Source organism: Crocodylus siamensis, chromosome 10 (assembly GCF_052110815.1).
Source record: "Crocodylus siamensis isolate JL-2025a chromosome 10, ASM5211081v1, whole genome shotgun sequence".
NCBI classification, from domain to species: domain Eukaryota; kingdom Metazoa; phylum Chordata; order Crocodylia; family Crocodylidae; genus Crocodylus; species Crocodylus siamensis.
Window position 1 is genome coordinate 30,674,132 of NC_143404.1, and position 25,177 is coordinate 30,699,308.

Sequence of the window (25,177 nt, forward strand, 5' to 3'; positions counted from 1 at the left end):
AATACAGGCAGTTAATCTGGCCCCCTCCTCATTTCCTATAAAGATTCTTGAGACCTGGAGAAGCAGCTGGGAATGAAGTGAAAGCCAGCACCATGAGCGCTCCCCAGGCACTGTTGCCACATGCTCTTCAGTCAATGAAGTACAGTGCCTATTAGGATACAGGGAAATTTCTATTCTCTACCTGTTTCTGTATGTATTACTCCTCCTGTAGTGTATGTGAAAGCATGTTTCTGATGAGGACTGCCACCAAGGTTTGTAGAGCACCTCTGGTAGAAGAAAAGTCTATTCAAACGCAGTACACCATGACTTCCTATATAAAAATTACTAGTTCTGGTATGCATATAACTTTTATTGGATTGAGATCTTTTTTACCTCAGAGAGTGCTGCATACAGTAGCTGCAGAAGATCACTATCACCCTCCATAGCAGACAGAGATTATGAACATGTGACTATATATGTCTTGGATTTTTCCCATATAAATAGGCATTTTATATCCATTTAAATAACATGAAAATAGGTAACATTTAATATTTAAATAACACCAGTGTAATAATTGAATGAAAGTTCTCCATACCTTAGGAGGGCAGCTGAAAATGGTCTCTGCCCTTTCCAGAGTAATATATTCCTCAGGAGTAGTCCAGAAGTTCAGTGTTAGTCTACTAGATGACATGTGCTCTCCATTCCAGTATTTCAACTGGGAGACAACTTGCCAGAACGGAGCCCAGTTCTAACTGATATTAGGTTCTTTTCAAGTTAACATCTGCATATCCCAAACACAGACACTTCTGGCCCCTTGAAAATGGGGAAATGCTTTTAGTCAGCATCACAGTTTCTAAGCATCATCTAAGCTCTAAAACTATGTTCATCAAAAAAAGCTCAAACGGTCCTATTTCAAATAGGACACTTGAATTATAAATAATGAAAAATCTATATTCACCATTTGTGACTTATGCACTTTCATTTGGGATTTAAATGTGAGCTGTTCACCAATATACACATGAATATTAATGGGCATGGAAGAAATGCAGAATAGGCAATGCATGAATGTTAGCTCTCCAGGTGCTTTATCTCCAGCATAAATGATTTGATAGTAGCTGTGATTTTTCCTGGTGCACTGAGGTTTGAATTTGAAATCTGCATTCAAAACTTACAGGGAAACCTGTTGGGACAGAATACTTTAGTCTCCAGTGTTAGAATGCACTTCTTTGTAGAAATTCAGTATTTGCATTTACCTGGTTTTACTTTAAGTCACCTTGTGCAAGTAGCAAATTAATTCTGGTTTTGACACCTATCTTTATTTACCTAACCACTCCATTTCCCCATGGTCAGTGCAAATGTAGCAAGAGACTTAACAAACTATCAAGTACAATATCAACTACTGGCAGGTTTTTCCAGTAGGTGAAACAAATAATACTTCAGTTTATTATTTTCAATATTGTGGGTTTCTTATATGCCAACTGTATGAGTCTCTTTCCCGTGTCTTAACCTCTCTCTCACTCCCACCCCCACATACAAACTAGTTGTGTGAAATTAGGTTATCAGTGATTTCATTTTCCATGCATCTGGAATGTGAGAAAGTGTAAGGAGAGCAGCATGATGAAATCTACTATCAGCTTTCCCCCCACCTTGTGCTTGTTTCTTTCCCCTGGATCCTGTGCCTGAGAAGAGTTTGAGAGAGTGCTATTTTTCTTTTTTAGTAAGACACTATTAATCGACAGGAACATGTATTCCACACAGCAGCGACTTTGATGGCTAGTTCACTATAATTTTCCACTGAGCAGATTTTCATTCATTCATGATTGGTACTCAGCCCAAGTCCCTAGCATTCCCCGGAGACCCTCACCATGCCTACAGAACTGTAGTTTAGTATGCACTAGAAGAGATGCATTGATGCTTTCTCTGTAGACCTACAGGCTGCTGGTTGGAGCCATAAGGGAACGAGAGGAAGAATTAGCTTGTGTGTTTATGTGGCTGTGCTCCAGTAAATATTTTGATGCATCTGCTGCCAGCTCTGGTCTGAGGGAATCTACCTAGCATTTAAATTTTGATGGGGAGCTGTTTTGAATAATAACAGTGCAGCCGGCTGTGAGTCAGTGCATGTGTGTTGACTGAAAAAAATCTCAAAGCTTAACGCTTGCTGAATGCTGAGCTGCAGTGCTTTGCTTTTTCCCTCCTCCTTTTTCTAGTAGATATTCCAAATAGATTTTGGTTCATTGAGGGGTGGGGGGAGGAACCCAAACAAAACCCCCCAAAACTCACAAGTAGCTTTTGAAATGGGTGCAGTAATGGGTACATTCTCTTCTCTACAAACCAAACAAAGAAGACCTTCGAAAGGTAAGAATTTCCTCTTTGCTTTTTTTTCTGCCTCTTCTGTGTATTTGCTTAGATAGGATTTGGGGGAGTTGGATAGGGGGGCAGACGTGTCACTTACAACTAACCCATCAGTATTACTGTGAGGTATAATTTATAGGAGAGGGGAGAACAGTGTGTGTGTTGGAGAGGTTTTATGGGCATGAGATTTGTTCCTAGGATTTGGGGGGTTGAAATATCTTCTGAAGTGTTGTAATCCTTCACACAAACATGTGTAGAGAGGAGAACTCAGCAGTTTCACATGCACAGCACTTGCAGGAGAGCCCTGTTTACTCCCAGATTGCATGCTTTGTAAATCTACTGGGGAGAGAGTAAAATGTACACATATGGCAAATTCTTGTAGCTGCCTTGTGGCTCCTTTAAAAAAAAAAGGAAGTATTGTCAGAGAGAAATGTAGTATTCTTAATCATCTAACAGCTCCTATGAAATCCTGCCATAGTATGCTTTAGGGTAATTATCCAGAGAACAAATGATTTTTCATGAGGAAGAAAAGAGCGAGAGGCTCAAAGCAGGAAAGAGGGATTTTTCATCCTCCGATACATGAGTCTTTGATTTACCATGGTGATTTTTTTTCTATTTTGGTGGTTTATTTCCAGGGGGGGCGGGAGGGGGGGTTGTTTGGTTTATTTTTAGGAAGTCTGTAGTGTTGATAGGGTCTCTTATTTGTTCAACCTGTGCTCCATTTTTTTTAAATGGGGTTAACTAAAAAATTCCACAGTACTGCTTAGTACAAAGTTGAAGGTATTTGGGGGCAGGACTGCCAAATATATCATGTATATTATTTAAAAACTCCAAAACTTTCCTTTTAGAGCCACTTGCAGTTAAAAGTCCATCTCTGCCCCACTAGATTTGAAGCATGTGTATTTGAAAATTAACATAGCATTTTCCAGCTTTGATCATGGACAATTTTTAAAAACTAAATTACCACATCAGAACAAATCAAGCTGGTGTTTTCAAGCTATCATTCTACAGGGGCTGATACAGGGTAATGGATCACGTTAAGTTTGCAAACAAATATACAATTTGAAAAAAAAAATGATACAGTCTAGCTAAATGGTTGCTTAGACCAGGTCAAACTTCACTTTTATTATATGGGTTGTATTTAATGTTTCTTTGTCATTTGTAACGTACCCATAATATATATAGTATCTACGCAATGAATCTCATGTTAAGCCTTTGGAGCCCATGTGTTTAGACATTACAAGGTACAGATGTACCCAAAAGGATGCTGGCCATGCCAACCTTTACAACACCAAAGAAAATCTAAGCCACTTGGCAGGATTCTGAAAGCTGCACTCCATTTGCATCTAAATATACATCATTTGTGATTGGATTTATGTGTTCCATACCACACTGGCTTGTGATTAGCTTTCCTCTAGTGGATGGCTAGTAATTGTTTATTGTTTGAATTTACCACCAATAAACACCCAGTGCTTGCTTACATATTTGAACATTTACAGCAGAATTCAATTTTATTGATGCTTGCTGGCAGTTATCATTCATCTATATGCATCAAAACTTCCTTTCTCAGAGCTATCTCCTGTTGGCACCAACATGTTCTCCTTTAACTGTTGCTGGTTAGCAGGGCACTCGGTTGTAAGGAACAGGCTGGAAATAATTCCTTTGATTTTTCTTTGACATTTTCAAAGGCTGCATAGAATTTCACACCTTTCTGGGCGTCACTCAGCTTCAGGTAAAGAACATTGCAGACGAGCAATCAATTCTGAGCACAACCTACTGGACAGTCCATTCAAAAATACTACCAAACCTGCAGCCAAAGGCTTCCCTAGCTCACTGGGGAATACAAGAAGTTGAAATGATACAGGGATGTTTACAAGTCTCACTTTTGTGCCACCTGGTGTGCTTTAGGCTGACCACAAACTAGGAGACTCTTCAGCTTTTCACAATGAGAAGATGCATGTACCAGTTTTGTACACATTCCTAACTGCCTCCAAGTCTGTGGGCCAAATTCTTATCTCTACTAGTCTCAGGAGAGCTACAGTAAAATGGAGGATTTGTTCCAGTAAATGGTCTGGCTTGATCCAGAGCTGTTTGAGGCAGGAGCAGGGAGAAGGTTATACATCTTGGGCTTTCCATACTGCCTTTTAGAACTATAAGAAACAGCCATAATGATGGTTGCAATTTTGTATTTAAATACCTGCAAGAACATGATCTCTGCCGCCTTGTATCCTTTTAAAGTAGTCTGGAGACCACTAAATAACCTTTTCTATTGCAGAAATGAAGATATGTGTCTTGCCTAAATGAATTTTTTGTTATAATGATTCATAGACAATATTTAAAAAAAACAGATAAACTGTGCTAAAGGTCTTACTTAAAGATTCTTATCATCAGTAAATCTATAGTTATTTTGGCAACCTGGATTAAATTGATCCCTGATTTTGACCCCACAGTAGGAGTAAATCTCACTTAGTATTAATACCCAATTCATCCTATTGAGACTCTGCAGCACCACATACATTAGTATAGTTCACTGTGTAGACAGATGAAATTATCTGTGTATTAGCTGGGCTTTTCCAGTTGCAGTCAGTAACAATGTTCATAACAGTGTTTACAAGAAACAGATTTAATTCAGTGCTTTAATGAAAATGGAGAGTCTGAATCAATAAAAATAAGTATTAGAAAAGGAACTGTATTAAGTAGACACCAGTGCCCCATCAACCATGGTACCTTTACTCCAAGAGTAACCAGTGTTGCTTGTTTAAGAAGTTCGTATGATTCTTTCTACTCTCCTCCTAACCCAAACACAACAGCCTTAATAAAATATACTCAGATATTTCACCTAAGCAGATAATCAACTGGTGTCCTGAACATAATAGTCAATAGATCTTTGATTTTTATTCTTGTATCTGTAGAAGCCTTTCCTGTTCACATATTTGTCTGGAATTGGTCTGTTAAACTTATACCATTTTCCTCAACAGCACCTTGAGGCAGTGTGCTCTACATTGTGCAGATTCTGTTGTTTGGAAGCAAACAAAGTGATCTGTTAAATGGGTAGTTTTACCTTTTTTTAATTCCCTGAATAAAATAAAAAAAACCCCCAGTTTTTGATAAAGTAGATGTCAAAGGCCATTCGACTGTATATTAAAGAATCATAAGGACTGAAGGGTTTTCCTGCACTAGAATTTTGGGTGAATGGAAAGGTCATAGAACAGTACTAGCAGCTGTCCTCTACTTTCCCTCTCTTCTGTAAGCATGAGATAGCTACCTGTTAGCCTAAAATCAGTCAGGAGGCAGGGCAGGATAGCACCTACATGAGAGAATAGATACAAATCAACATCAGTTCCAAAAATATACAAAAGCCTGTGACAGAACATTATTCTCCTTGGACAGCCCATCACTGGCCTCAGAGTATCTTCTCAAACAAAGAAAAAAACTTCAAAAAACAACTTGTTGCAAAACTGTGGAACAAGAAATCATCTACGAACCAGATTGTGTTAAGTATCGTCTCAGCAGAGACTACAGATTCTTATCTCACATTATACCTAGACTAGCTGTTATAGCCCTTATTCCCTTAATGGGTTAATTGTTTTGTTAATTCCTATTGACCTGTTCAACCCACCTTCCCTTCTCTCATCTCCCCTCTCCCATCTGTTGTATTTAAATTTCCTTATATTTAGAACCACTGTTTTCTTCTAGTTTATTCCAAGCAGGTTATTGCTTATGAAAGCTCATGCCTCTGAATTAGTGTCATTGCCCTACTTCTGGAGACCTGCTTGCCTGCTGGCTCTTCAGTATCAGCTGAGATGTAGTTATTGGTAAAACATCTGCAGTGCACCTGATGGGTAGGAGCTAGTCTGGAAATGCTAAGATCTTTTGAAACTATAGCCTAAAGTCCACTTAGTAAGTAAATGCAAAGAAAGAAAATAGATATATTTCAGTTAGTCACCTTCCTGAACCTAGCCTGTCAGGCTGATTGTGTAGTTTAATATCAAATTCTAAGTAAGCATAAAATATAATTTATAACCTAGTTTAAAAATGGAGTTTGAGGCACTCAATCTCCATCAGTTTTTAACAATTAGCAGAGCATAGCACACTTGCTTACTAAGATTCTTCGTGCTTTTACTATCCAGCAAATCATGCCGAAGTTTGTGGCTGGAATCAACACTTTTCATTCTTGTTACATTATTAGTCAGCCTAACAGGTTGTTAAAATGGGGTGGATTTTTCATTTTGACTACTTTTCTCCTAAGTGCCACATGAAATTTTAGCAATCACTCATTGTGTAGCATGCACTAGGAGTGTTGACACTTCCATCTGTAGCAAAGTCAGATACAGTATAACAGAAAGATTGGTCGGGAGCTCTTAGTCTAACAGTCTGCTGAATTTCCCCCTCCTGGTGTTTTCACACTGGTGCATAAATAAAGTACAGACTCACATATTCTAAGCAGTTTTTCCTTTCTCAGGCCCTGAATTGTTGGTGTTAGCCAAAATTATTGGCCCCAATGCTAAATTTTGTTTCTGCTATTACAAAGCAACTCAATTTAAATGAATAGTGTTGCTTTTGTTTGTTTTGTAAAAGGAACATGTATTTGAGAATTTTACACTACTAACTTACACAAAATTTGTTATTTACATTCACTGTTTTTTCCAAATATTATATCTTGCTATCATGAGTTGGTTCTGTTGCTCATAATAGTTTTAAGCTTGGAAATACTTATATATGCTATCTCAGTTGACTGCAGTATGGAGCCTTTACAGCAAATAATTTGATAGTTTCCACACGTATTACAGGAAAGTTACAGGACTTAGAAATGTTTTAAAAGGTCATATTTGTTGGTTGACCCTTCTGTGCCTCTAACTATGCATTTGGGTACAGTATTTGCTGTGAGACCATCTGTAAAAAGCAGGGAGGAAGCCATAAAAAACTAAAAATTGCTTGAATTGCTTCTCTTCATAAAAATATCATGACTTTGAAATTAATCATTTATTCTGATTTTTTTTTTTTTCTGGGGCTGGATGTGAATTCTCTGTTTCCAGCACTGGAAAGTGCTGATTCTACCTCTTCAAATGTCGGGGGGAAAGATCCTTTTTCTGGATCTATGGTGCCTTGGGGCATGTGTAGATGAAACAGGGCCCCTAAATTAAAGCAGTGGGTTTTAAAAAATACCTCTTCAATTCAGAGGTGATTAAACCCCCGTGTTGTGCACATACCCCAGTGACCTACCTGCCTTTCCAGTGGGGAGGGGAGGATGAGCTGCCGGCAGACAGAGTGGTCCCTGGGCTGCGGTGGGGGCTGGTGTTTCTCACTGCGGCAGCGGTGACCTCCCTCCCCTGGCGGCACCTGAACACAGGCAACTGACTCGGGCTGTCCCAGGGGGCACCACAGCTGCAGATGGAAGCACCAGGCCCCCACGCAGCTCAGGCAGGCTTCAGGGGGGTTGGGGGAGGAATAAAAGATCAGGCTTGCAGCTTTTCTTGGGTGGAGTTGCTGTCCCAGGCTGCTGCTAGGCTGCCTGCAGAGCAGCAGAGCTGTATGGAGTCTGGTGCTTTGCTCCACTTTGAACGAGTTTTAATTTGCTGTGCCCCAAGTCATTTAAGGCGCGTTAGGCCACCAAATTTTCTGCAGCAGCTGGAATTAATGCGCAGTATGCCACCAAGGCGTGCCAACACCGACACCAGTAAAGCATTTAGCACACTTTGGAGTGTCATGCACCGACGCCTTCAGATACCAGACTTTAAACCAGTCAGTGGACAACATTCAATCTTTGGGTTTCCCAAGCTTAAGGAGCTTTCTGAAGGAAATTCTACATTTGTAAAGGTACTAAAGGGGAGCTGGCTCATTGTTTGTGTTGCCTAATACTTTCCATTATATAAGACTTTGGAGATTTTTTGAGAATCTGTAGCATCTCTCCTGTTTGCAACAGACCTTTGAAATTCTTCGACCCTGGGGCTAAAGACAGGTCTTTGTCGCTTGAAATTCTGTTCAGGTTTGCCAGCGAAAGAAACTGTTTCCTCAAGGAAGTCTTGATAGCCTGCCGGAATAGTAGGTGAACACAAGCATGCTAAAGACTTGGCCTTGGGCAACACACATGCTGCAATGGGAATGGCAATTTTACTTGAAGCTGGAAGGTGCGGCGGAGAAAGTTCTTTACTCCCTGGAACCCAACACAGAATCCCAGCCTAAACAGTAGGGATACTGCAGGAGCGATATTGCAGGAAGCTCTCTTAGTTACTGGAATGAAGGCCAGTTCTTTGGAACCAATAAAACATACCAGCAGCCTATTTTACTCTCTAGTCTTTTCTGTTGTCACCCACTGTTGTATCTCAAGTGGCAGCTGTATGCCCTAGTGTACTGAAGGCTCAGGGTACCCATTCTGATAGTACATAATAGAGGCAGGTGTGGCTGCACACTGGAATTTGTGGTCTTTTTAACAAAAATACCAGGGAAATTGCATGAATAGTATTTCACCCTATGATTTAGGTCGTGTAGCTCAGAAATAGGGTGGAAAAATATTTTGCCGTTTAAATTTTGCCTGCTTGTCAGAGTCAGCGCTTTGCTAGAGACTGTTCAGTTTTAGTGGTGCTCTGATAGTACCTGTGTAGGTTGCTTGACAGGCAGTTGGAGGTCCAGAGCCTGCAGGTCTGGACCAGTCCACCTACGTCGCAGCTTGAGTATGGAAGTTTGCAGAGGTTCTGCCCTTCTGTCAAGCAAGTCTCCTTTGGGACTGTTTACCCCAGGTTGCCTCATCTTTGTCACTGTTTCATTTTCTGTGGGTTTGGTTGATACAGCTCAATAAAACACTTGAGGAACTCAGGCTGATTTAAGTAAATGGTTTCAATTGGGGGAAAAAACACCATAAAAAAGTTTTATATATAGGAAATGTTTTAGCATTAAAAAATAAACATAACTTTATTTGTAACTTTCCGTTTTTATTAAAAATGAATAGACCCTCACATATTAAATAAAACACTCTTCTCTGGGATATAACACTGGGCTTCACCCAAACCAAAATCAATCTTTTTGACTTTTTGATTTACTAATGGGTTTGCGGGGGGGGGCGGGGATGGTCTTTTTTTTTTATTTGGTAATTTTCATTGTTATATTATTATTTTCTTTTCAGTATTATATTTGGCTTAGTAAGCAAACTGAAATAAAATCTGTTATTGATGCAGGTCTAGTTTCTAGGAACTGTTATTTACTGTAGTACTGGAAATGCCTCAACTCAGACCAGCATTCAGTGTGTCTACTTGAAAATACTACTTAGTGAGTTTGGATACATTTTCAGAATTTGTACATCTGCCATGCTTGTAGGGTGACAGCTTAATAATTGCTCCCAATATTTTAAAAGCCTGTCTAGATAGTTCAGTGGTATGTTAGTTTGAGTTATCGCCAAACAAATACAATAAGCTGTGCAGTAGTCCATGCTAGCTAGAAACACATCATATAGTCAAACAATAGATCATCTGCTCAAGGAGCAATCACATTAAATAGAGAACACTATCTTTCAGCTAAGGGCCTTGTCACACATTACACTTAGATCGTGTTTTATTTAAATCGTGATAAGCATTACTATGAGTTAGAAAGTTTCCTGAGTAGCTGCATAGTAATAATACAGTGTGAACTCCTTGGACAGCCTGGAGCTGTTTGTGTGATTGACTAAAACAGTCCCTGTCCTCCCTACAGCACTGGAGTCTTGAACCAGTTTCCTTGCAGACAAGCATCTATTTGCTAGTCCTAGCCCCAGCACTGCACAGGAGCGGAGAACTGCTGGTATTATCTCTGTGGAGCAGTCTCATGATAGTATAACACACATTTCTTTATGGTATCTCGAGATACTTCTTGCCTGAAAATTCCTAATACTCAAAACGCAGGGGAAGGGGTGGCCTCACGAGTGCAGCAGGCTCCAATTCCGAGCCCGGTACAGCCCAGAGGCTTCTCTAGAACTGGTATGGTGACGGGGGCCAAGGGATGGGGGGGCATGTGGGCCCCCAATCTTTGCATGGGGCATGAGCAGGCCGCAGCTGGACTCAGCCTCTGCTCCCTGTGTCCATGCCTCACTGCTGCAGACCTGCGCCCCTGGCTCTTTCCCTTCCCCCTTCCCTTCTCCCGCAGACTCTTCTACCTGGGGGGGAGGGGTGCATGCACCTATGTGCACACACTCAGCCCCCCCTCCCCAATTTTTCTTCTGCACTCCACCTATGGACAGTGGTGATATCTTCCTTAGCTTAGGGGTCAGGGACTTGTAGTGTAGCTAGAAGTACCCCTCCAGGCCGTGGCACACATTGTGGGGAAGCACGGACTTGCCTGGGGCACCATCAAAGTTCAGGTCCCTGCACCATGTTCTCAGTTGTGCATGGGGCACCATGATCAGCAGCAGCAGCACATAGTGGGTTGTACACCTCTTGGTGTACTCAAAAAGCTCATCATAGTGCCCCGGGGGACTCTCAGCAGGGGCATGCTTGGGGCACAGGCCATTCTGGAGAGGCCCACTGGGGGGAAGGCAGGAGCATCATCAGTTCTACATCCCATCCAGGTGGGAGCCCCTTGCCTCCTGACCACAGCCAGCATGAGCCTGGCACTACAGGACCAAATTGCCTGGCGAGCAAGAGGGGAGGCGGGGGAGTTTGCCCAAAGCAGCCATGGCAGCAGCCCAACTTTGGAAGAAGAGCAGGAGGGTTAGGCTGCCTGTAGCAAGCACCAAGCAGGCCTCCTGCCCCTGCAAAGGGGGTGGGGATGGAGGGCTTGGGTGGTAACCACCTGTGGCAGGGGCTGCCTAACCAACTTACCATGGCCCCTCGGCACCTGTACATTCATGACCCCAGTTGTGGCCTTAGGATTGTTGGGGCCCTGGGCAAGAGAATCATTTGTGGCCCCACAGAGGCTTAATTTTGACCTATAAGCAAGTTGGACATTTTCGATTTCATTTTCACTTTACCCTATCCATTAAACTGCAGTGAAAGTATCTTAATATAATATTGATAATACAAATATTCAGTGTAATTAATTTTTATTTTTATAAAGTGTGAGGCCCCAGGTCATCACCTGGTCTGCCCTCCCCTAAGACTGCTACTGATGCCCCCCCCCACCCTCAGCTGGTGCACCTCACATATGTTGCCTCCACCAACAGAGCAGACAGGATTGGACACTCCTGACTGCCTGGTCACCATGGTGGAGGAGCAGCTAGTGGGCTGATGTGCCTGGTGCATTGAGGATGTCATGTGCAAGTGGAAAAGGAGCTGCCAGGAGTGTACATTCTGGTGCAGGCTCCTGAACTTTGATGAGATTTACATTGCCCTCCTAAAAAGAATGGTGGATGCCGGGAGTGGCAGGCTGGCATGGTGGCTCAGGCAGTGGGGGCCATGTAGGAAGACTGCTGGTGCTCAACAACAGCCTGGCAGTCTCCTTTATCCTGCCTGCCACCATTGGTGATGCATAGGGGGTGCATTCAGATGCCCATGCAGCCCCTGAGATCAGCCATGCACCCCCTGTAAGTGCCAGGTGCAAAGATGGAAGTGGTGGCAGAGCTGCACTTCCAGTTTTGCCAATGGCTCTGTGATTGGCCACTGAGAAGCCCCACTTCTGGTCAGTGATCGGCCGCTGGGAGACCCTCCTCCCTGTCAGTGATCTGGTCCCCCCCAGACTCAGGAGGCACTAGTCACCCATGTCTGCCATCCAGCTTTCACCCCCAGCCCCACCTACTGCCAGAGAGCTGCCCACCACCTACTGCCTGGGAGCTGCCCACCACCCACCTGCCAGCCCCAGCCCTAGCTGCCACCTAAAGGCACCTGCCCACTGGCCCTGGGCTCAGCTCTGGCCCTACCTCTGTCCCCACCCCAGCTTCAGCCCTGCTTGCCACCTGCAGCCCCATGCCAAGCTCCTCAGTGAACCTGGGAAGAGGTCCAGTGGCAGCTGCAGCAGCCCGGGCCCCCTGCCCTGCCCACCTGGGCTGCCACTCCCCATTCACCTGCCTGCCATGTGACCCCTGAGTGGAAGATGATCCCCTCTAAGTCTGGCCCCATAGAGGAGGAGGAGGGTAAGCAGGCTGGACAGTGTCCACCTGAGACCCTGGCTGAGCCTTCAGGCTGCCAGCTTTGCTGTGCTGTTTGCACCCATAGTGGCCAGGGTGCCAGCTACCTCTCCCCAGGCTGCACACCATGGGCACCACCAGCCCACCGGTTCCCCCCGACACTGCATCAACCACAGTTTTGTAAGCAGTTGTATAGAGAAGATGGTATTTTATTGGTGGTGGACATTGGGGCTTGGGGGGCATGTTGTTGGTGGGTGGTGGGGTGGGAGGAAGTGTGTTGTGTTGGAGGGAAATAAAGATTCTTGATTGGAAACTGTCTAGTGCATGTGTGGACTTATGGTGCGCTGTGGGCCTGAGGTTCACAGGCAGCATCCCAGGTGCCCTACTGCAGGGGGTGGGGAGGGATGTTGTCCATGGATGCCGTGAAGACATGGTGCCCTCTCCACCACTGCTGCAGGGGAGACAGTGGGAAGCATCCATTGTGCAAATGCCACAGGCTCCTGGGACAGCATCCCTTGCCAGATTGAATCTGCCCAAAGCACCTAGGCCAGGGGCGGGCAATTATTTTGGGCAGAGGGCCGCTTATTGCGTTTTGGCAAACCATTGAGGCCCTCATAACAGGCAGCCCACGCCAGATAAATATTAATTTTCTAAATTTTTAGGGGCCCTGTGGTCTGGATAGAATGGCCTGGCAGGCCGCATCCAGCCCCCGGGCTGCATTTTGCCCACCCCTCATCTAGGCAGCTGCAATTGAATGCTACAGCTCCCTATGGCTCCTTCAGGAGGTCAGAGCAGAGCAGGATCAACGCTGAATCTGCTTAATCTTACAAGGAGCAAATCTGCTCCCAACAGGGTGCATATGTAGATGTGTTCCCAAGGCTGATTTATTGCACAGTAATTTACTGTGCAGTAGGCCTAAAGAGCATTAATTTCACATGTAGATGTGCCTGCTGTGGTGTAGAGGAAGATACTCCACACCAAAGTCCAGGTTTTCTCTTCGCTATAAGAAACATTTTAGATGAGCTAACATATAACAGTGGCCTAGGCTAAGATGTCCAAACATTGCTATTCTGTTGCCCTTGCTGAGGAGTTTTGTATCTTGTCTTATGTTAGTGGGTTCATTGAAATAGCATATTTGTCAATAATAAAATCATCAATACATTTTCCCAGTTATAAATCATGACAAAAGTTAAAAAAATCAGTGTCTCTTAGAGTTGTTATGAACATATCAGTGAAAATAAAATTGGCAAAAGGAAATGAACATTTACAAAGGAAAATTGCAGGGGAAAGATGGCAAGGAGGAAGGTCAAAGGGAAACACAGGAGTTTTGCATATATGTAAAACTGAAGAAAGCACTATTAAATTTGTATGAATGGCTGAGTGGAGAGAGGTCATGTGATAGTGGACAAATGTCCAGGTTCCTTAGCATCATAGACTGTCAGTGTTGTTCTGTGAACTTTTCCCTGCTGAGAAATGTTAACTGCGCTCTGTTGCCTCACAGGCAGGGGGACTTATTGCAAGTAAAAGTGAAGCAGGAACAACTCTAATACAAAAAGGCACTCCAGGCCACCCCAGGGACGACCTTTGTTAACAGACATTAATAAGCCATATCCTACAAACACCTGTTATATCTACCAGGAATTTTCATGATCTACCAAATTCAGCTCCTCAGTACTTTATGTAACAGCTGAAATTCTCCTAGCTTTCCCACACTTACGCTCATCAAAACTTTTATTTTTATCTATTCTTCCCCCCCTCCAATTTTCATTCAATAAAAGTTCATATCCCAAAAACTAATTGGAAATTGAGTTTCTGCAGATAGACGCATGAAAAAACAGATGGAACTATACTCCATAAAGGCCAAAATGTAGCCACAGGACATTTTTTTCTATGATTGAAACAGCTAATGGAGGAGATGATTGTAATGATACATTTATACCAGGAAACCTGAAAAATGCCTGGATAATTCTACTGAAAGGTGCTTAGTGGAAACAAAGATAATGTCATCTTTCCTAAGAGAAAAAAATACAGAAAAAGATGTCAATTGCTTTTAGCGATAAATGTTCATGCCTGTCAACTTTACAGTCACAAAAATATGGGTGTAAGAAACCGTATGCTCAAAATGTGGACATTTAGGTTTGTACCCACAACTTCAGGAACCAGACTGAAGCTTTTGAAAAATTTAGCCTACACACTGGGCACATCTATACAAGACACTGCATGGCAGCCTAATAACACTGTAGTAGTGTGCTGCTCAAAAACTGGCTAATACGCTACTGCACAGTGTTATTATGTTACTGCACACTAAGAATCACAAAAAAACGTGCCGGTGCTACTGTGCAGGATCTGTAGTTACTGCATATTCAGTTAGTACTTTATTAAGCAAGTACCACACTAAATGCACAGTAACTACTGCACATTAATAAACGTGTAGATGTGCCAACTGTAAACCACATGCTGCCTTCAGCCATATGCATTTGCAGCTTGCTTTGGTTGCAACTAGGATATCAGATATCCACAATTCAGAGTTGAACTTAGACTCATAATTTCAAAGGCTGTTTTCAGACTGTCCCCCCCCCCCCCAGTTCTAGAAAAAGTGTTCATTGATAAACCCTTTGTCCCTTTGAGATTTGGATGATTACCTGGAACCCTAGGCAGAACCCTGACTTATATCATGCAGTTATTGTACAGAAAATTATGCTTTCCATGTAAGGACCTACCGAAATTGCAGCTTTGCAGAATTTGTGAAATCCATGGGGGAGGTGGGAATTTATCCAGTGCTGCAGCAGCTTATTGGGGTGGGGAAGGGGGGAGAAGGGAAAGCTGTCCATTCCATAGTTGCCATCTCTGCCCCTCACCACTGACTGGCTGCAACAGCTGGCTAAGTGGCCCTGCCCCTCTCCACCAATCAACAGCAGGGAGCAGGCCTGAATGACTGACAGCCCTCACAGTCAATCAGCAGTGAGGGATGGGGTCAATGGGGGCCCTCAGCAAATCAGCTGTTTGCTGGGCCTGTTGCATTTTACCTACAAAATGGTTGCCCAGCCCATGTTATGCCCACAAAATCAGGGCACAGCCCCTACAAATTAGGTAGGTCCCTATCTTTATGATATGCACAGAGTGGTCTTAGGGCTACACTGTTAGCTTGTTCACTGAAAAATGTAGCGAACCAATGTGTGGTAGTTGAGGGAAATGGCAGCTTTCCCTTAGGGTAGCTACAACTTCTCCTGTCTGGGCAGGTGAGCTTCATAGTTGAGTAGAGGGCACTGGCACTTCTATATATAATCTTAATCTTTTTAGTTCAAGAAACTCAGGTATTATGTTCTGAATTAAAAGCAGCACGCGAAAAAGAAAAAGGGATGCAAGAAACTGGTGTCAATGCAGAAAGGAATCTCTTTTCTGGTCCTACTACTCAGGGGGCAGCAGGGCAGGCCCTACGAGGAGAGGCCACGAGACCTGAACCTGTTCAGCCTCCGCAAGAGAAGGCCAAGAAGGGATCCAATGGCCATATATAAACTGGCCAAGGGAGACCAGCAGGCAATGGGAGAGTCCCTGTTCCCCCGAGCACTACTGGGTGTAACAAGGCATAATGGCCATAAGTTGACAGAGAGTAGGTTCAGGCTAGACATCAGGAGGCGCTACTTCACAGTCCCAGCGGCTAGGATCTGGAACCAACTTCCAAGGGAAGTGGTGCTTGCTCCTACTCTGGGGGTCTTCAAAAGGAGGCTAGATAGACACCTTGCTGGGGTCATTTGACCCCAGCATCCTTTCCTGCCCATGGCAGGGGGTCAGACTTGATGATCTGCTCAGGTCCCTTCAGATCCTACCAACTATGAAACTACTCAAATTGAATTCTTGCACTAATTTTCATAGCAGCAACATTTGTGAGGTGAGGTAATAATTTCATGTTTACTGGATTAGACCTGACCTAAACAGTGGTACCAGAGCCCCTGGGACATGAGGTATATTCACATGTGGATATTGGCTTTTTAACACTGGGTCCCTCTCCATATGGTGTTTTCACTAGTGTATTGACAGGGGGGTTGATTTTCAGTGTTGACCATGTGTAATTAACATGATTGCTTGTAAGTCACCAGTTAACTAACTGGCTATTTGTGCCTGCTTTAAAAAAAGAAAAGAAAAAAAATCAGCGTCTAAATGTTCAATTCCTGTTTGAATTGCAAGTGATCTAACTGGTATGCACAGTAGTTCCATGGCCTGATGAGAAGCCAGCCAGAAACTATCCTCACAAACTATTCATCTCCAAAGGTTTAAGACATCAGAGGCGGTTATTTCCAGCATTGGGTTAATGTACTCAAAATCATTTACTTGGCATGACTGAGGAAATTACAGCTGAACTATTCTATCATTTCTAATCACCTCTACCATGGATCACTAGATTGTACATGGGGTTACAATGGCCTTCTAAGAAAGAAATCTGGCAAAGGGAAATTTTCTGATCAGACAGGTTCTGGGGATGTGCTGTTTCCTATAATACTTAGCACTACTTTATTTGCATCTTTTTAATCTGAGGCTGCCTTTTCTACTAAGTCTGTGCTGATTGTTGATGAATTTAAAATATCTGCAGTTCAAAAGTTCATATGCTGTAGGAAGTCCTCTAGGCATAGAGTTAATTTGTTTCCTGGATTGCTTTTTATTATTATTTCTATTATTCAGAAACAGGCAAGGAAAAAACATGGCAGGGCTGGATTTAAATACCATGCATTATATTATTTAGGTCTAATTGAACAGCCCACACTTCTGCAGTATTTTTTTTTTTTTACTAAATGGAAATGCTGCAGTTTTCTTAAAGAAATTTCTGTTCTATAATTTTCTAAAAATTTGGTTTCTTATTCTGAAACCTGTGCAAAACTGTTAGCTTCAATTTTTCAGCAAATATAAAACTGCTTTCTGCTGCAGATTTCAGTGAGATTGAGTATGCTTGTTCCAGGCAAAGTACCATACCAAAACACCGATACAGGACACTATAGAAATGTTGGGAGTGCTCAAACATGGTTCTGAACTTAGGGCCCAGCTGCATTTTGGGTTTGAGTACTGTTCTAGTTTTCAGCAAAACAGCATTTTGGTGTGTAAACTATTAGAGATGAAGATTTATCTACAAGACTTATTTTCCTGCCCAACACCATCTGGATCAAAATAAAATAGTTTTTATTTTGGTGATGTGATCTGAACCTACAACTTTAACGTAGCTGAGTACACACTAAGGTAATTCGGGGAAGCAGCGGTCTTGATGCCCTGGAATGCTCAGCACAGCTTATAATCAGCCCTAGACATGTTATTAATTAGCCTAAGATGTATGTGTAAAAATGTAAGTGCAGGTACATACCCTTATGTATCTGAGAATATTTCCTATAAAGAACTGTACATTTAAATATAATTTAATTCCTAAAGGAAAGGATGAATAAACCATGAGCCAATAACAAGCCTTTGATCATGGTCCTATATTTAAATGTAGAAGTACTTCTGTGAAGAAAATGCACAAATTGTATTAATTTGGTGAATGGGTGCATTTCCATACTATTAAGAGTGAACGCAAAGCAATATTTTTGAAAAGTGTTCCGTTTCCCTATGAACCAGATTCTTGAAGAGAGACAAGTATGTGTCTAAAGCACCAAACCAAGTTTCCGAAGAGCTGGGCTCAATACCTAATAACAGACTTAGGCAAGTCACTTATGTTGTGTCTGTACAGGGATGTTCCATTGAACTTGCTTGTTTGCTATATCAAACTAAAGTGCATCTTTGCACCATTTTCCTAGCTAGTGATTTGTGTACACACAGCTCTGCACTTGGTCAATTACATATGCTATATTCTGACTGGGTATCATTCTGCTGCTTAGATCTATGCTCTGGTTTATTTTATTTTATTGTGCATTCTAAGATACCTGTTTGAAATTACAAAAATTCTGGGATGGTACATCAAACTGGCAAACTTCTATTATTCCTTTTCTAGCTGCCTTTAGTTTTGCTAGTGCCATTTTCAAACTGTTGCCAAGCAGCATGAAGGGTGTACTGCTAACCACCATGATCATGTCTGTTATCATTACAGAAAGAGTAATGCACATGGTGGTAGTATGGGTAGATGGATTTGGCTGTCATATCATAGGGCCATAGCTAATGAAGGAGGAAGATAAATGAAGCAATTAGTCCCCAAGAATGGAACAGCTTTACTCAATAGAATGCTGATTTGGGCTCAGTCTACTAATGTCACTTGTGGGACAGGATGGTAATACAGAACTAGGAAGATCAGTGATGGCAATAGAAATTCAGGATAACAAATTCGTAGCGATCAAGGCATAGTTTATCCTGGAGTTGCAGGACCAGAACATCAGTCTGGGTGATTGCTTCAATAATTGGTAGGTGTTTCACTGACATTGTGGTCTTTGGGCTTGTCGCTTTCATTAGTAGCTAGTGAGTTTGCTGCTGATTGAACAAGTACTGGGGCTGTTGTCATACAGGTTTACAATGTCATGAGTAATGTGCTTCAGTGACACACAGCATAAAGCTTAGTCATGTAGAAGAGGTTATTAATTTCATAGATTTCGTAGACATTAGGGCTGGGAGGGACCTTGGAAGATCATCGAGTCCAGCCCCCCCGCCTGAAGGGCAGGAAGTCAGCTGGGGTCATAGGATCCCAGCAATATAAGCATCCATTTTGCTTTTGAAGGTGTTCAATGTAGGTGCTTGAACCACCTCCAATGGCAGGCTGTTCCAGACCTTGGGGGCTCGGACAGTAAAGAAATTCTTCCTTATATCCAGCCTGAAATGGTCTTGTAGTAGTTTATGACCGTTCGACCTCGTCATCCCTTGGGGCGCTCTGGTGAACAAATGTTCCCCCAGATACTGGTGGTCATTAATGGTTTTTTATAGATGGGATTCCCATATTGCATTGGGACTACTGGAAGAAGAACTCACTTTCCTATTCTTTGCCCCCCTAACTACAACTGACAGAAGACTTAGGTCCCTGGCAGACATACAGTTAAAAGCACAATGGGATCTGATCCCCAGTTCCACAGTCGTGCCTTCTACCATACTACACACTGCTCTGTATTGCAGTTAGCAAGCCAGATGCCCATTCTGCCCAGCTTAGAGTGTGAGTCATTTGATTGGTACTCCCAGCTTTAGAAACGTACCTGTGCAAAGGGCTCCGATGCACTCCAGGGCTTGGTTCCCATCGTGTCTTAAACTGAACATATGGCCAGCACCTGATCAGCTGACTGGTGCTGCCAGCCACAGAAACACGCTGGAATGAAGGGCTCTGTTGCACTACTGTGGCTGTGAACACCTATCAGCTGACAGGCGCTACCAGCCCTGGAAGTGCCTGGGACCCCTTCAAAACTCCAATGCACTCCCAAGCCTGGGAGTGCCAATCAGCTGACGGGCGTGAGCCACAAATTTAATTTAAGGTGTGCTGAGAACCTTCCTAAGACATTTTGTGTAATAACCTTGTGGCATAGTCCTCATTTTATCACACCTTAACTACATGTACATGTGTCTGAGTTTCATAGATTCATAGACATTCAGGGCTGGAAGAAGCCTCGTGAGATCATAGAGTCCAGCCCCCCTGCCTTAGGCAGGAAGTCTGTTGGGGTCAAATGTTCCCAGCAAGATAATCTTCCAAATGTTTTTTGAAAGAGTCCATAGTAGGTGCTTGTACTGCCTCTGGGGGGGACTCTGTTCCAGATCCTTGACACTCGGACTGTAAAGAAGTTTTTCCTATGTTCAGTCTAAATTGTCCTTCCAGATGTTTGTGGCTGTTAGACCTAGTTATCTCTTGGGAAGCCCTGGGGAACAACTGTATTCCCAGATCTTGGTGCACTCCCCTTACATACTTATAGGCTGCCACCAAGTTGCCCTGTGAGCCTTCTCTTCTCCAGGCTGAAAAGTCCCATGTCCATTAGCCTCTCCTCATAAGGCTTGCTTTCTTAGCCTTTGATCATGTGCGTGGTTCTCCTTTGGACTTGGTCAAGCTTATCCACCTTCCTCTTGAAGCAGGGCGGGCAGAACTGGACACAGTATTCCAGCTGTGGCCTCACTGAGGCCGAGTGAAGTGGGAGGATGATGTACCTGGTTTTGCTTGAAATGCATTGGTGGATGCATGCCAGGGTATGGTTTGTTTTGCCAGCTATGGCATCCCACTGATGGTTCATATTCATCTTATGGTCAATCAGGACCCCCAAGTCTTTCAGTTGTACTGCTAGTGAGCATAGCACTGCCAAACCTATAAGTATGATGCTGCTTTTTCCTCCCAAGATGGAGCACCCTGGAGTTCTCTATATTGAATGCCGTCAGGTTTTGGTCTGCCCACCTTGTGAGCATGCCCAGGTCGGCCTGTATCCCCAGCCTATCCTCCAGTGTGACTGCCTCTCCTCACAGTTCAGTGTTGTCTGCGAACTTTACCAGTTCGTATACGATGCCCGAATCCAGATCATTAATGGAGATATTGAGGAGTACTGGTCTGAGTACTGAGTCCTGAGGGACACCACTAGTCACCTTGCACCATGTTGATGTGCTTCCATCCACTAATACTCTTTGGGTCCAATCCCGGAGCCAGTTCCCCAGCCTTCGGACCATGGGATGGTCAAGGCCACAGTTCCCCAGCTTAACCATGAGGACATCATGGGAGACCAAGTCAAAGGCTTTCTTGAAATACAGATATATGACATCAACCTCATCTCCCTTGTCCAGGCAGTGCGACACCTGGTCATAGAAAGAGGTGAGATTGGACAAGTAAGACGGTCCAGCAACAAAGCCATGTTGGCTGTAACTCAGAAAGTTGTCTTCCATTATACTATTGCTGATGGAACCTTTGATGATTTTCTCCAGGATCTGGCCTGTAATTCCCTGGATCTTACTTCCTTCCTGTCTTGAAGATTGGGACCATGATGGATCTTTTCCAGAGTTACTGTTTAAGATGTGATTACCTGATTAATGGTGTCTTAAATATAACATCTGCCAGGGTTCTTAGAAGCACACATAGGAACATAGTACTGGAAGAAGCCATTTGGGCCACTTAATCCAGTCTTCTGAGTTGTGCAGTTTACCTGCAAAAATTCTCTATGGAGATGAAAATCCTAGTAGGTTATTTAGAAGTTTCACTGGTGCTGGTATGAGATCATGGGCCTTGCCAGTCTTCTCAGGCCTGCTTAATAAAATCAGCAAGGCAATATTTATAACCTGGGCCAGTGTGGAAAGACAGATTCTTATTGGCATTTTGAAAGTCCCAGCTCACTCTCTGCTCCCTGGTTTATGGAATTTTTTGCTGGATTCTCAGACAAGAGAAGAATGTGATTTAACTTTCAACTTCTAGCTGGGGGGAAAAATCAGTAGAGACAGCCTTTGGAAGACAGAAAAGGCAGGTCGCATTTCCTTTTGAAATGGGTCACAGAAGGAGGTTGAGACACTTTCTGAATATTATGGGATGCCTCTGCAAAATACTTCAGGTGCCCAAGGAAACAGCCAATGGGGTAGCTGTGGGTAATGAGAGTATTTTGTAAAAGGAAATTTGTTTCTGTTTGCTCCTATTAAGAATTAATATGTGGAAGTGGAAGGGAAACATTAGCTACATGGTAAAAAAGGTGTAGTGCTCTGGATATGCTAAAACAGGACGTCATCTTTGTCTTAAGTCTTCCTTTATGACACAGATCATAAAGTACACTGCAAAATTAATGGAATTCTGCAGTTAGCCTTCTAAAATCAAATACTTATAATGCTTTAGAATCTTAATGCTTTTATGAATGTCTCTATAGCCTCGTTCAGAGAATATACCTGAGGAAATCACAAATTTATGAGTAAAGCTAAATGAAACTTTGAGCTAATATTGATTTTTCTTTCCATATCTGTTGCTACAGTAAATGCCGATTCTGCAATATATTCAATGTTTAACCCTCATGCTGTTAACATCTTGAATGGGGAAGGCTGAAAGGACACTGATAGGTAGACTAAGGGGAGGGAAAGTGAAGAGAATGCATATCAGATTGGAGAATACAGTAGTCTTTTACGTTTGACTGATGGTTTTGGTACTGAGACTTCAGGCAAATACAATTTAACACTTTAAGTTTCTATCATCGATGATATTTTGAGCCCAATGGAAGGCTCCAGCAGAAGAGGAGCTTCTAGGTCTGACAACCATAACAGTAAAGAATTGGTACCAGGAAAAAAAATTGTTTAACTCCATCTTTGAAGTTGTATCATAGTATAATGCATAGTATCAGTGCAACTTCCTGCCACACAGCATTTTCAGGCTGGTGACTAGTGGAGCTTCTCCACCACAGCAGCTCTAGGATGTGGTTTCTCCAAATCTTCCAAGTTCTTTCACTTCTTGAGTTCCTTCACAAGTCTCTTGGTCAGACTCCCAGGCACATGTGGGGAAGGAGGTGGGGGGGTGCTAAGAAAGCTGGTAGTGAGCATATAGGTGCTGGCTATGCTCCTTTGGCTGCTTGCTTTGTTGTAAGGGCTGCTTCATAGATATCTATGTACCACATCATTCCTGGCTTCAGTGGTGGTGTCCTTTGCAAAAATACAATCCAGTTCCTCATAGTGAGGACAAGAAGAGGGGTAGCTAACAGAGCTGCCATTCTGGTTATTTGCTTTCAGATACTTCTGCTAAAAGGTCCTTTGGTGTGATTCAGCTTTGGGACTTATTCTGGGAGTACGCTCTCATATTCCTTTGCTCCGAGAAAGTTTTGTAGGTATCTTCATTCCATGGATTCTGCTCTCCGTATGGTGTTTTTTCTGGCATACTGGGCAAAGGTCTGATTTGCAGTGTTGACCATGTATAATTAACATGATTGCTCAAAAGTCACTATTTAACTAACTGGCTATTTGTGTCTGCCTTAAAAAAAATCTACTGATTCTGTCAGTTATGCCCAGAATAACATAATGTTCAATGGACACATATTAGAAGTGGAGAAGCATCTATGCATAATTTTGAATGCAAATCCTACCCAGATGCTGCAGTGAAGAGAGCTATAAATACAAGCATATAGTTGCCTGTGGAAAGTGAATGCAATAATATTTTGGTATAGCTATTCATACAAAGAAACAGGACTTCAGTATTTTTAATTGCATCTGGTGCTTACCTTGTACGTTAAAACTAATCTGTTCCTTTACTTTTGCAAAATTTCAGTTTACGGTCCAAATTCAATACTTAGCAAGCATAGTAATTGAAAATCTAGTCCAAGGTATTTTCTTGCTTTGTAATGTGAATGTATTTAATACTGTCCACTTGAAATTCTCTCACAATCTGGCAATACTTGGTTTATTCTGTAAGCACCAACTTTCTTTTATATATATATATATAAAAACTTCAGCCGTACATATATGCATGAAAATAGCTGTTTCGTATCTGAAAAAATAATTTCCTACCCATCCCGTTTAGTGAGAAAATTTTGCAAGCAGGAACTTTAATAATTTGAGAATATCTCAAAATTGACAAGGCCTGAGTCATGATTTTTGAAGCTTAGGATAGCAGTATTGCGGGAGCAGTTCTCTCTGTTGACTTTCTAGCAATTCTGTTTAGTCTAATAATTTTATGCTGTGATGTTGCAGTCATAGAGAAAATTAAAGTACAGCTGAATTGAATAATTTAAGGGCTTTTGCTTCTCTAGGTGGCCAGTACTAATTTAGTTTCCAATAGGGTTAGGTATTTGACTGGGTAAATAAAACTCAGTCAACTAACCCTTCAAATATCGTCAAAAATTGGAAAGAAAAAGAAAAAGCCAATGGCTTCAAATAATATACAGAAAAGACAGATTTTCCATTAAGAAATATGTCAAAAAACAATAAAAAGTCATTTTTCTGACAAGAATACTACCAAAAAGTAGGGTTTTTTTGTAACATTGTTATAAACTTTGATCAGTCACAAAATATGCAGTCAATTGACCGGCTTGCCAACCCTAGTCTCTACTCCTGTAATTTCCTTCTAATACTTTGCTGGAGATAGGAAGAATGGAGTTACTTAAAGATCAGCCTGAGGTGTGATGACAGCATCTGTATGCATTCCTGAGATAACTTTTATCTAGCTGTCTCAGATAACAGACCTTACGATGACAGGCTGAGAGCCATGGGGCTCTTTAGCCTGGAAGAGCGCAGGCTCAGGGGTGATTTGATGGCCACCTATAAGTTTATCAGGGGTGACCACCAGTTTCTGGGGGAACGGTTGTTCACCAGAGCACCCCAAGGGATGACAAGGTCGAATGGTTATAAACTACTGCAAGACCGTTTCAGGCTGGACATAAAGAAGAATTTCTTTACTGTCCGAGCCCCCAAGGTCTGGAACAGCCTGCCATCGGAGGTGGTTCAAGCACCCACATTGAACACCTTCAAAAATAAATTGGATGCTTATCTTGCCGGGATCCTATGACCCCAGCTGACTTCCTGCCCTTCGGGTGAGTGGCTGGACTCGATGATCTTCTGAGGCCCCTTTGAGCCCTAATATCTATGAAATCAATGAAATAACAATAGCAGTACTGTAATTATATTGTAGCATGGACTTCAGCTCAAACTAGCCACACAAATGTCTCCAGTTCACTGTGATTGAGAGAGGTTATTCTGAAGTTAAGCAGAAGGCAGGGCAAGGTGGTACCTTATAGACTAACTCATTCAGAGAGGTTTTAACTTTTGTAGGATATAGCTGTCTTCATCAGATACTGTGAATGAACTCTATGAAAACCTGAGAGAATCCCTAATTTTGGTTCATCTCTGAGTCAGGCAGAGAACTGACCTTGAATTTATAGCCAAGTTACAGGATATTCTGAGCTGAGCAGTCCTGTCTCTCTTGTTTTTGTTATATATAAAGTA

At 42.6% G+C, this 25,177-nt stretch overlaps 1 protein-coding gene across 3 annotated transcripts in view; it reads left to right on the top strand.

The window, feature by feature from the left end:
• The first annotated feature begins 1,917 nt into the window (after positions 1-1,917).
• The window catches only part of KCNIP1 (potassium voltage-gated channel interacting protein 1), a 620,696-nt gene continuing 597,436 nt past the window's right edge, over positions 1,918-25,177 (top strand). For all 3 annotated transcript variants that reach the window (XM_090065221.1, XM_090065223.1, XM_090065224.1), the window contains exon 1: positions 1,918-2,334. In XM_090065221.1, coding sequence (XP_089921347.1) covers positions 2,274-2,334 — 61 coding nt within the window. In that variant the 5' untranslated portion in view covers positions 1,918-2,273. The remainder of the gene's footprint in view (positions 2,335-25,177) is intronic.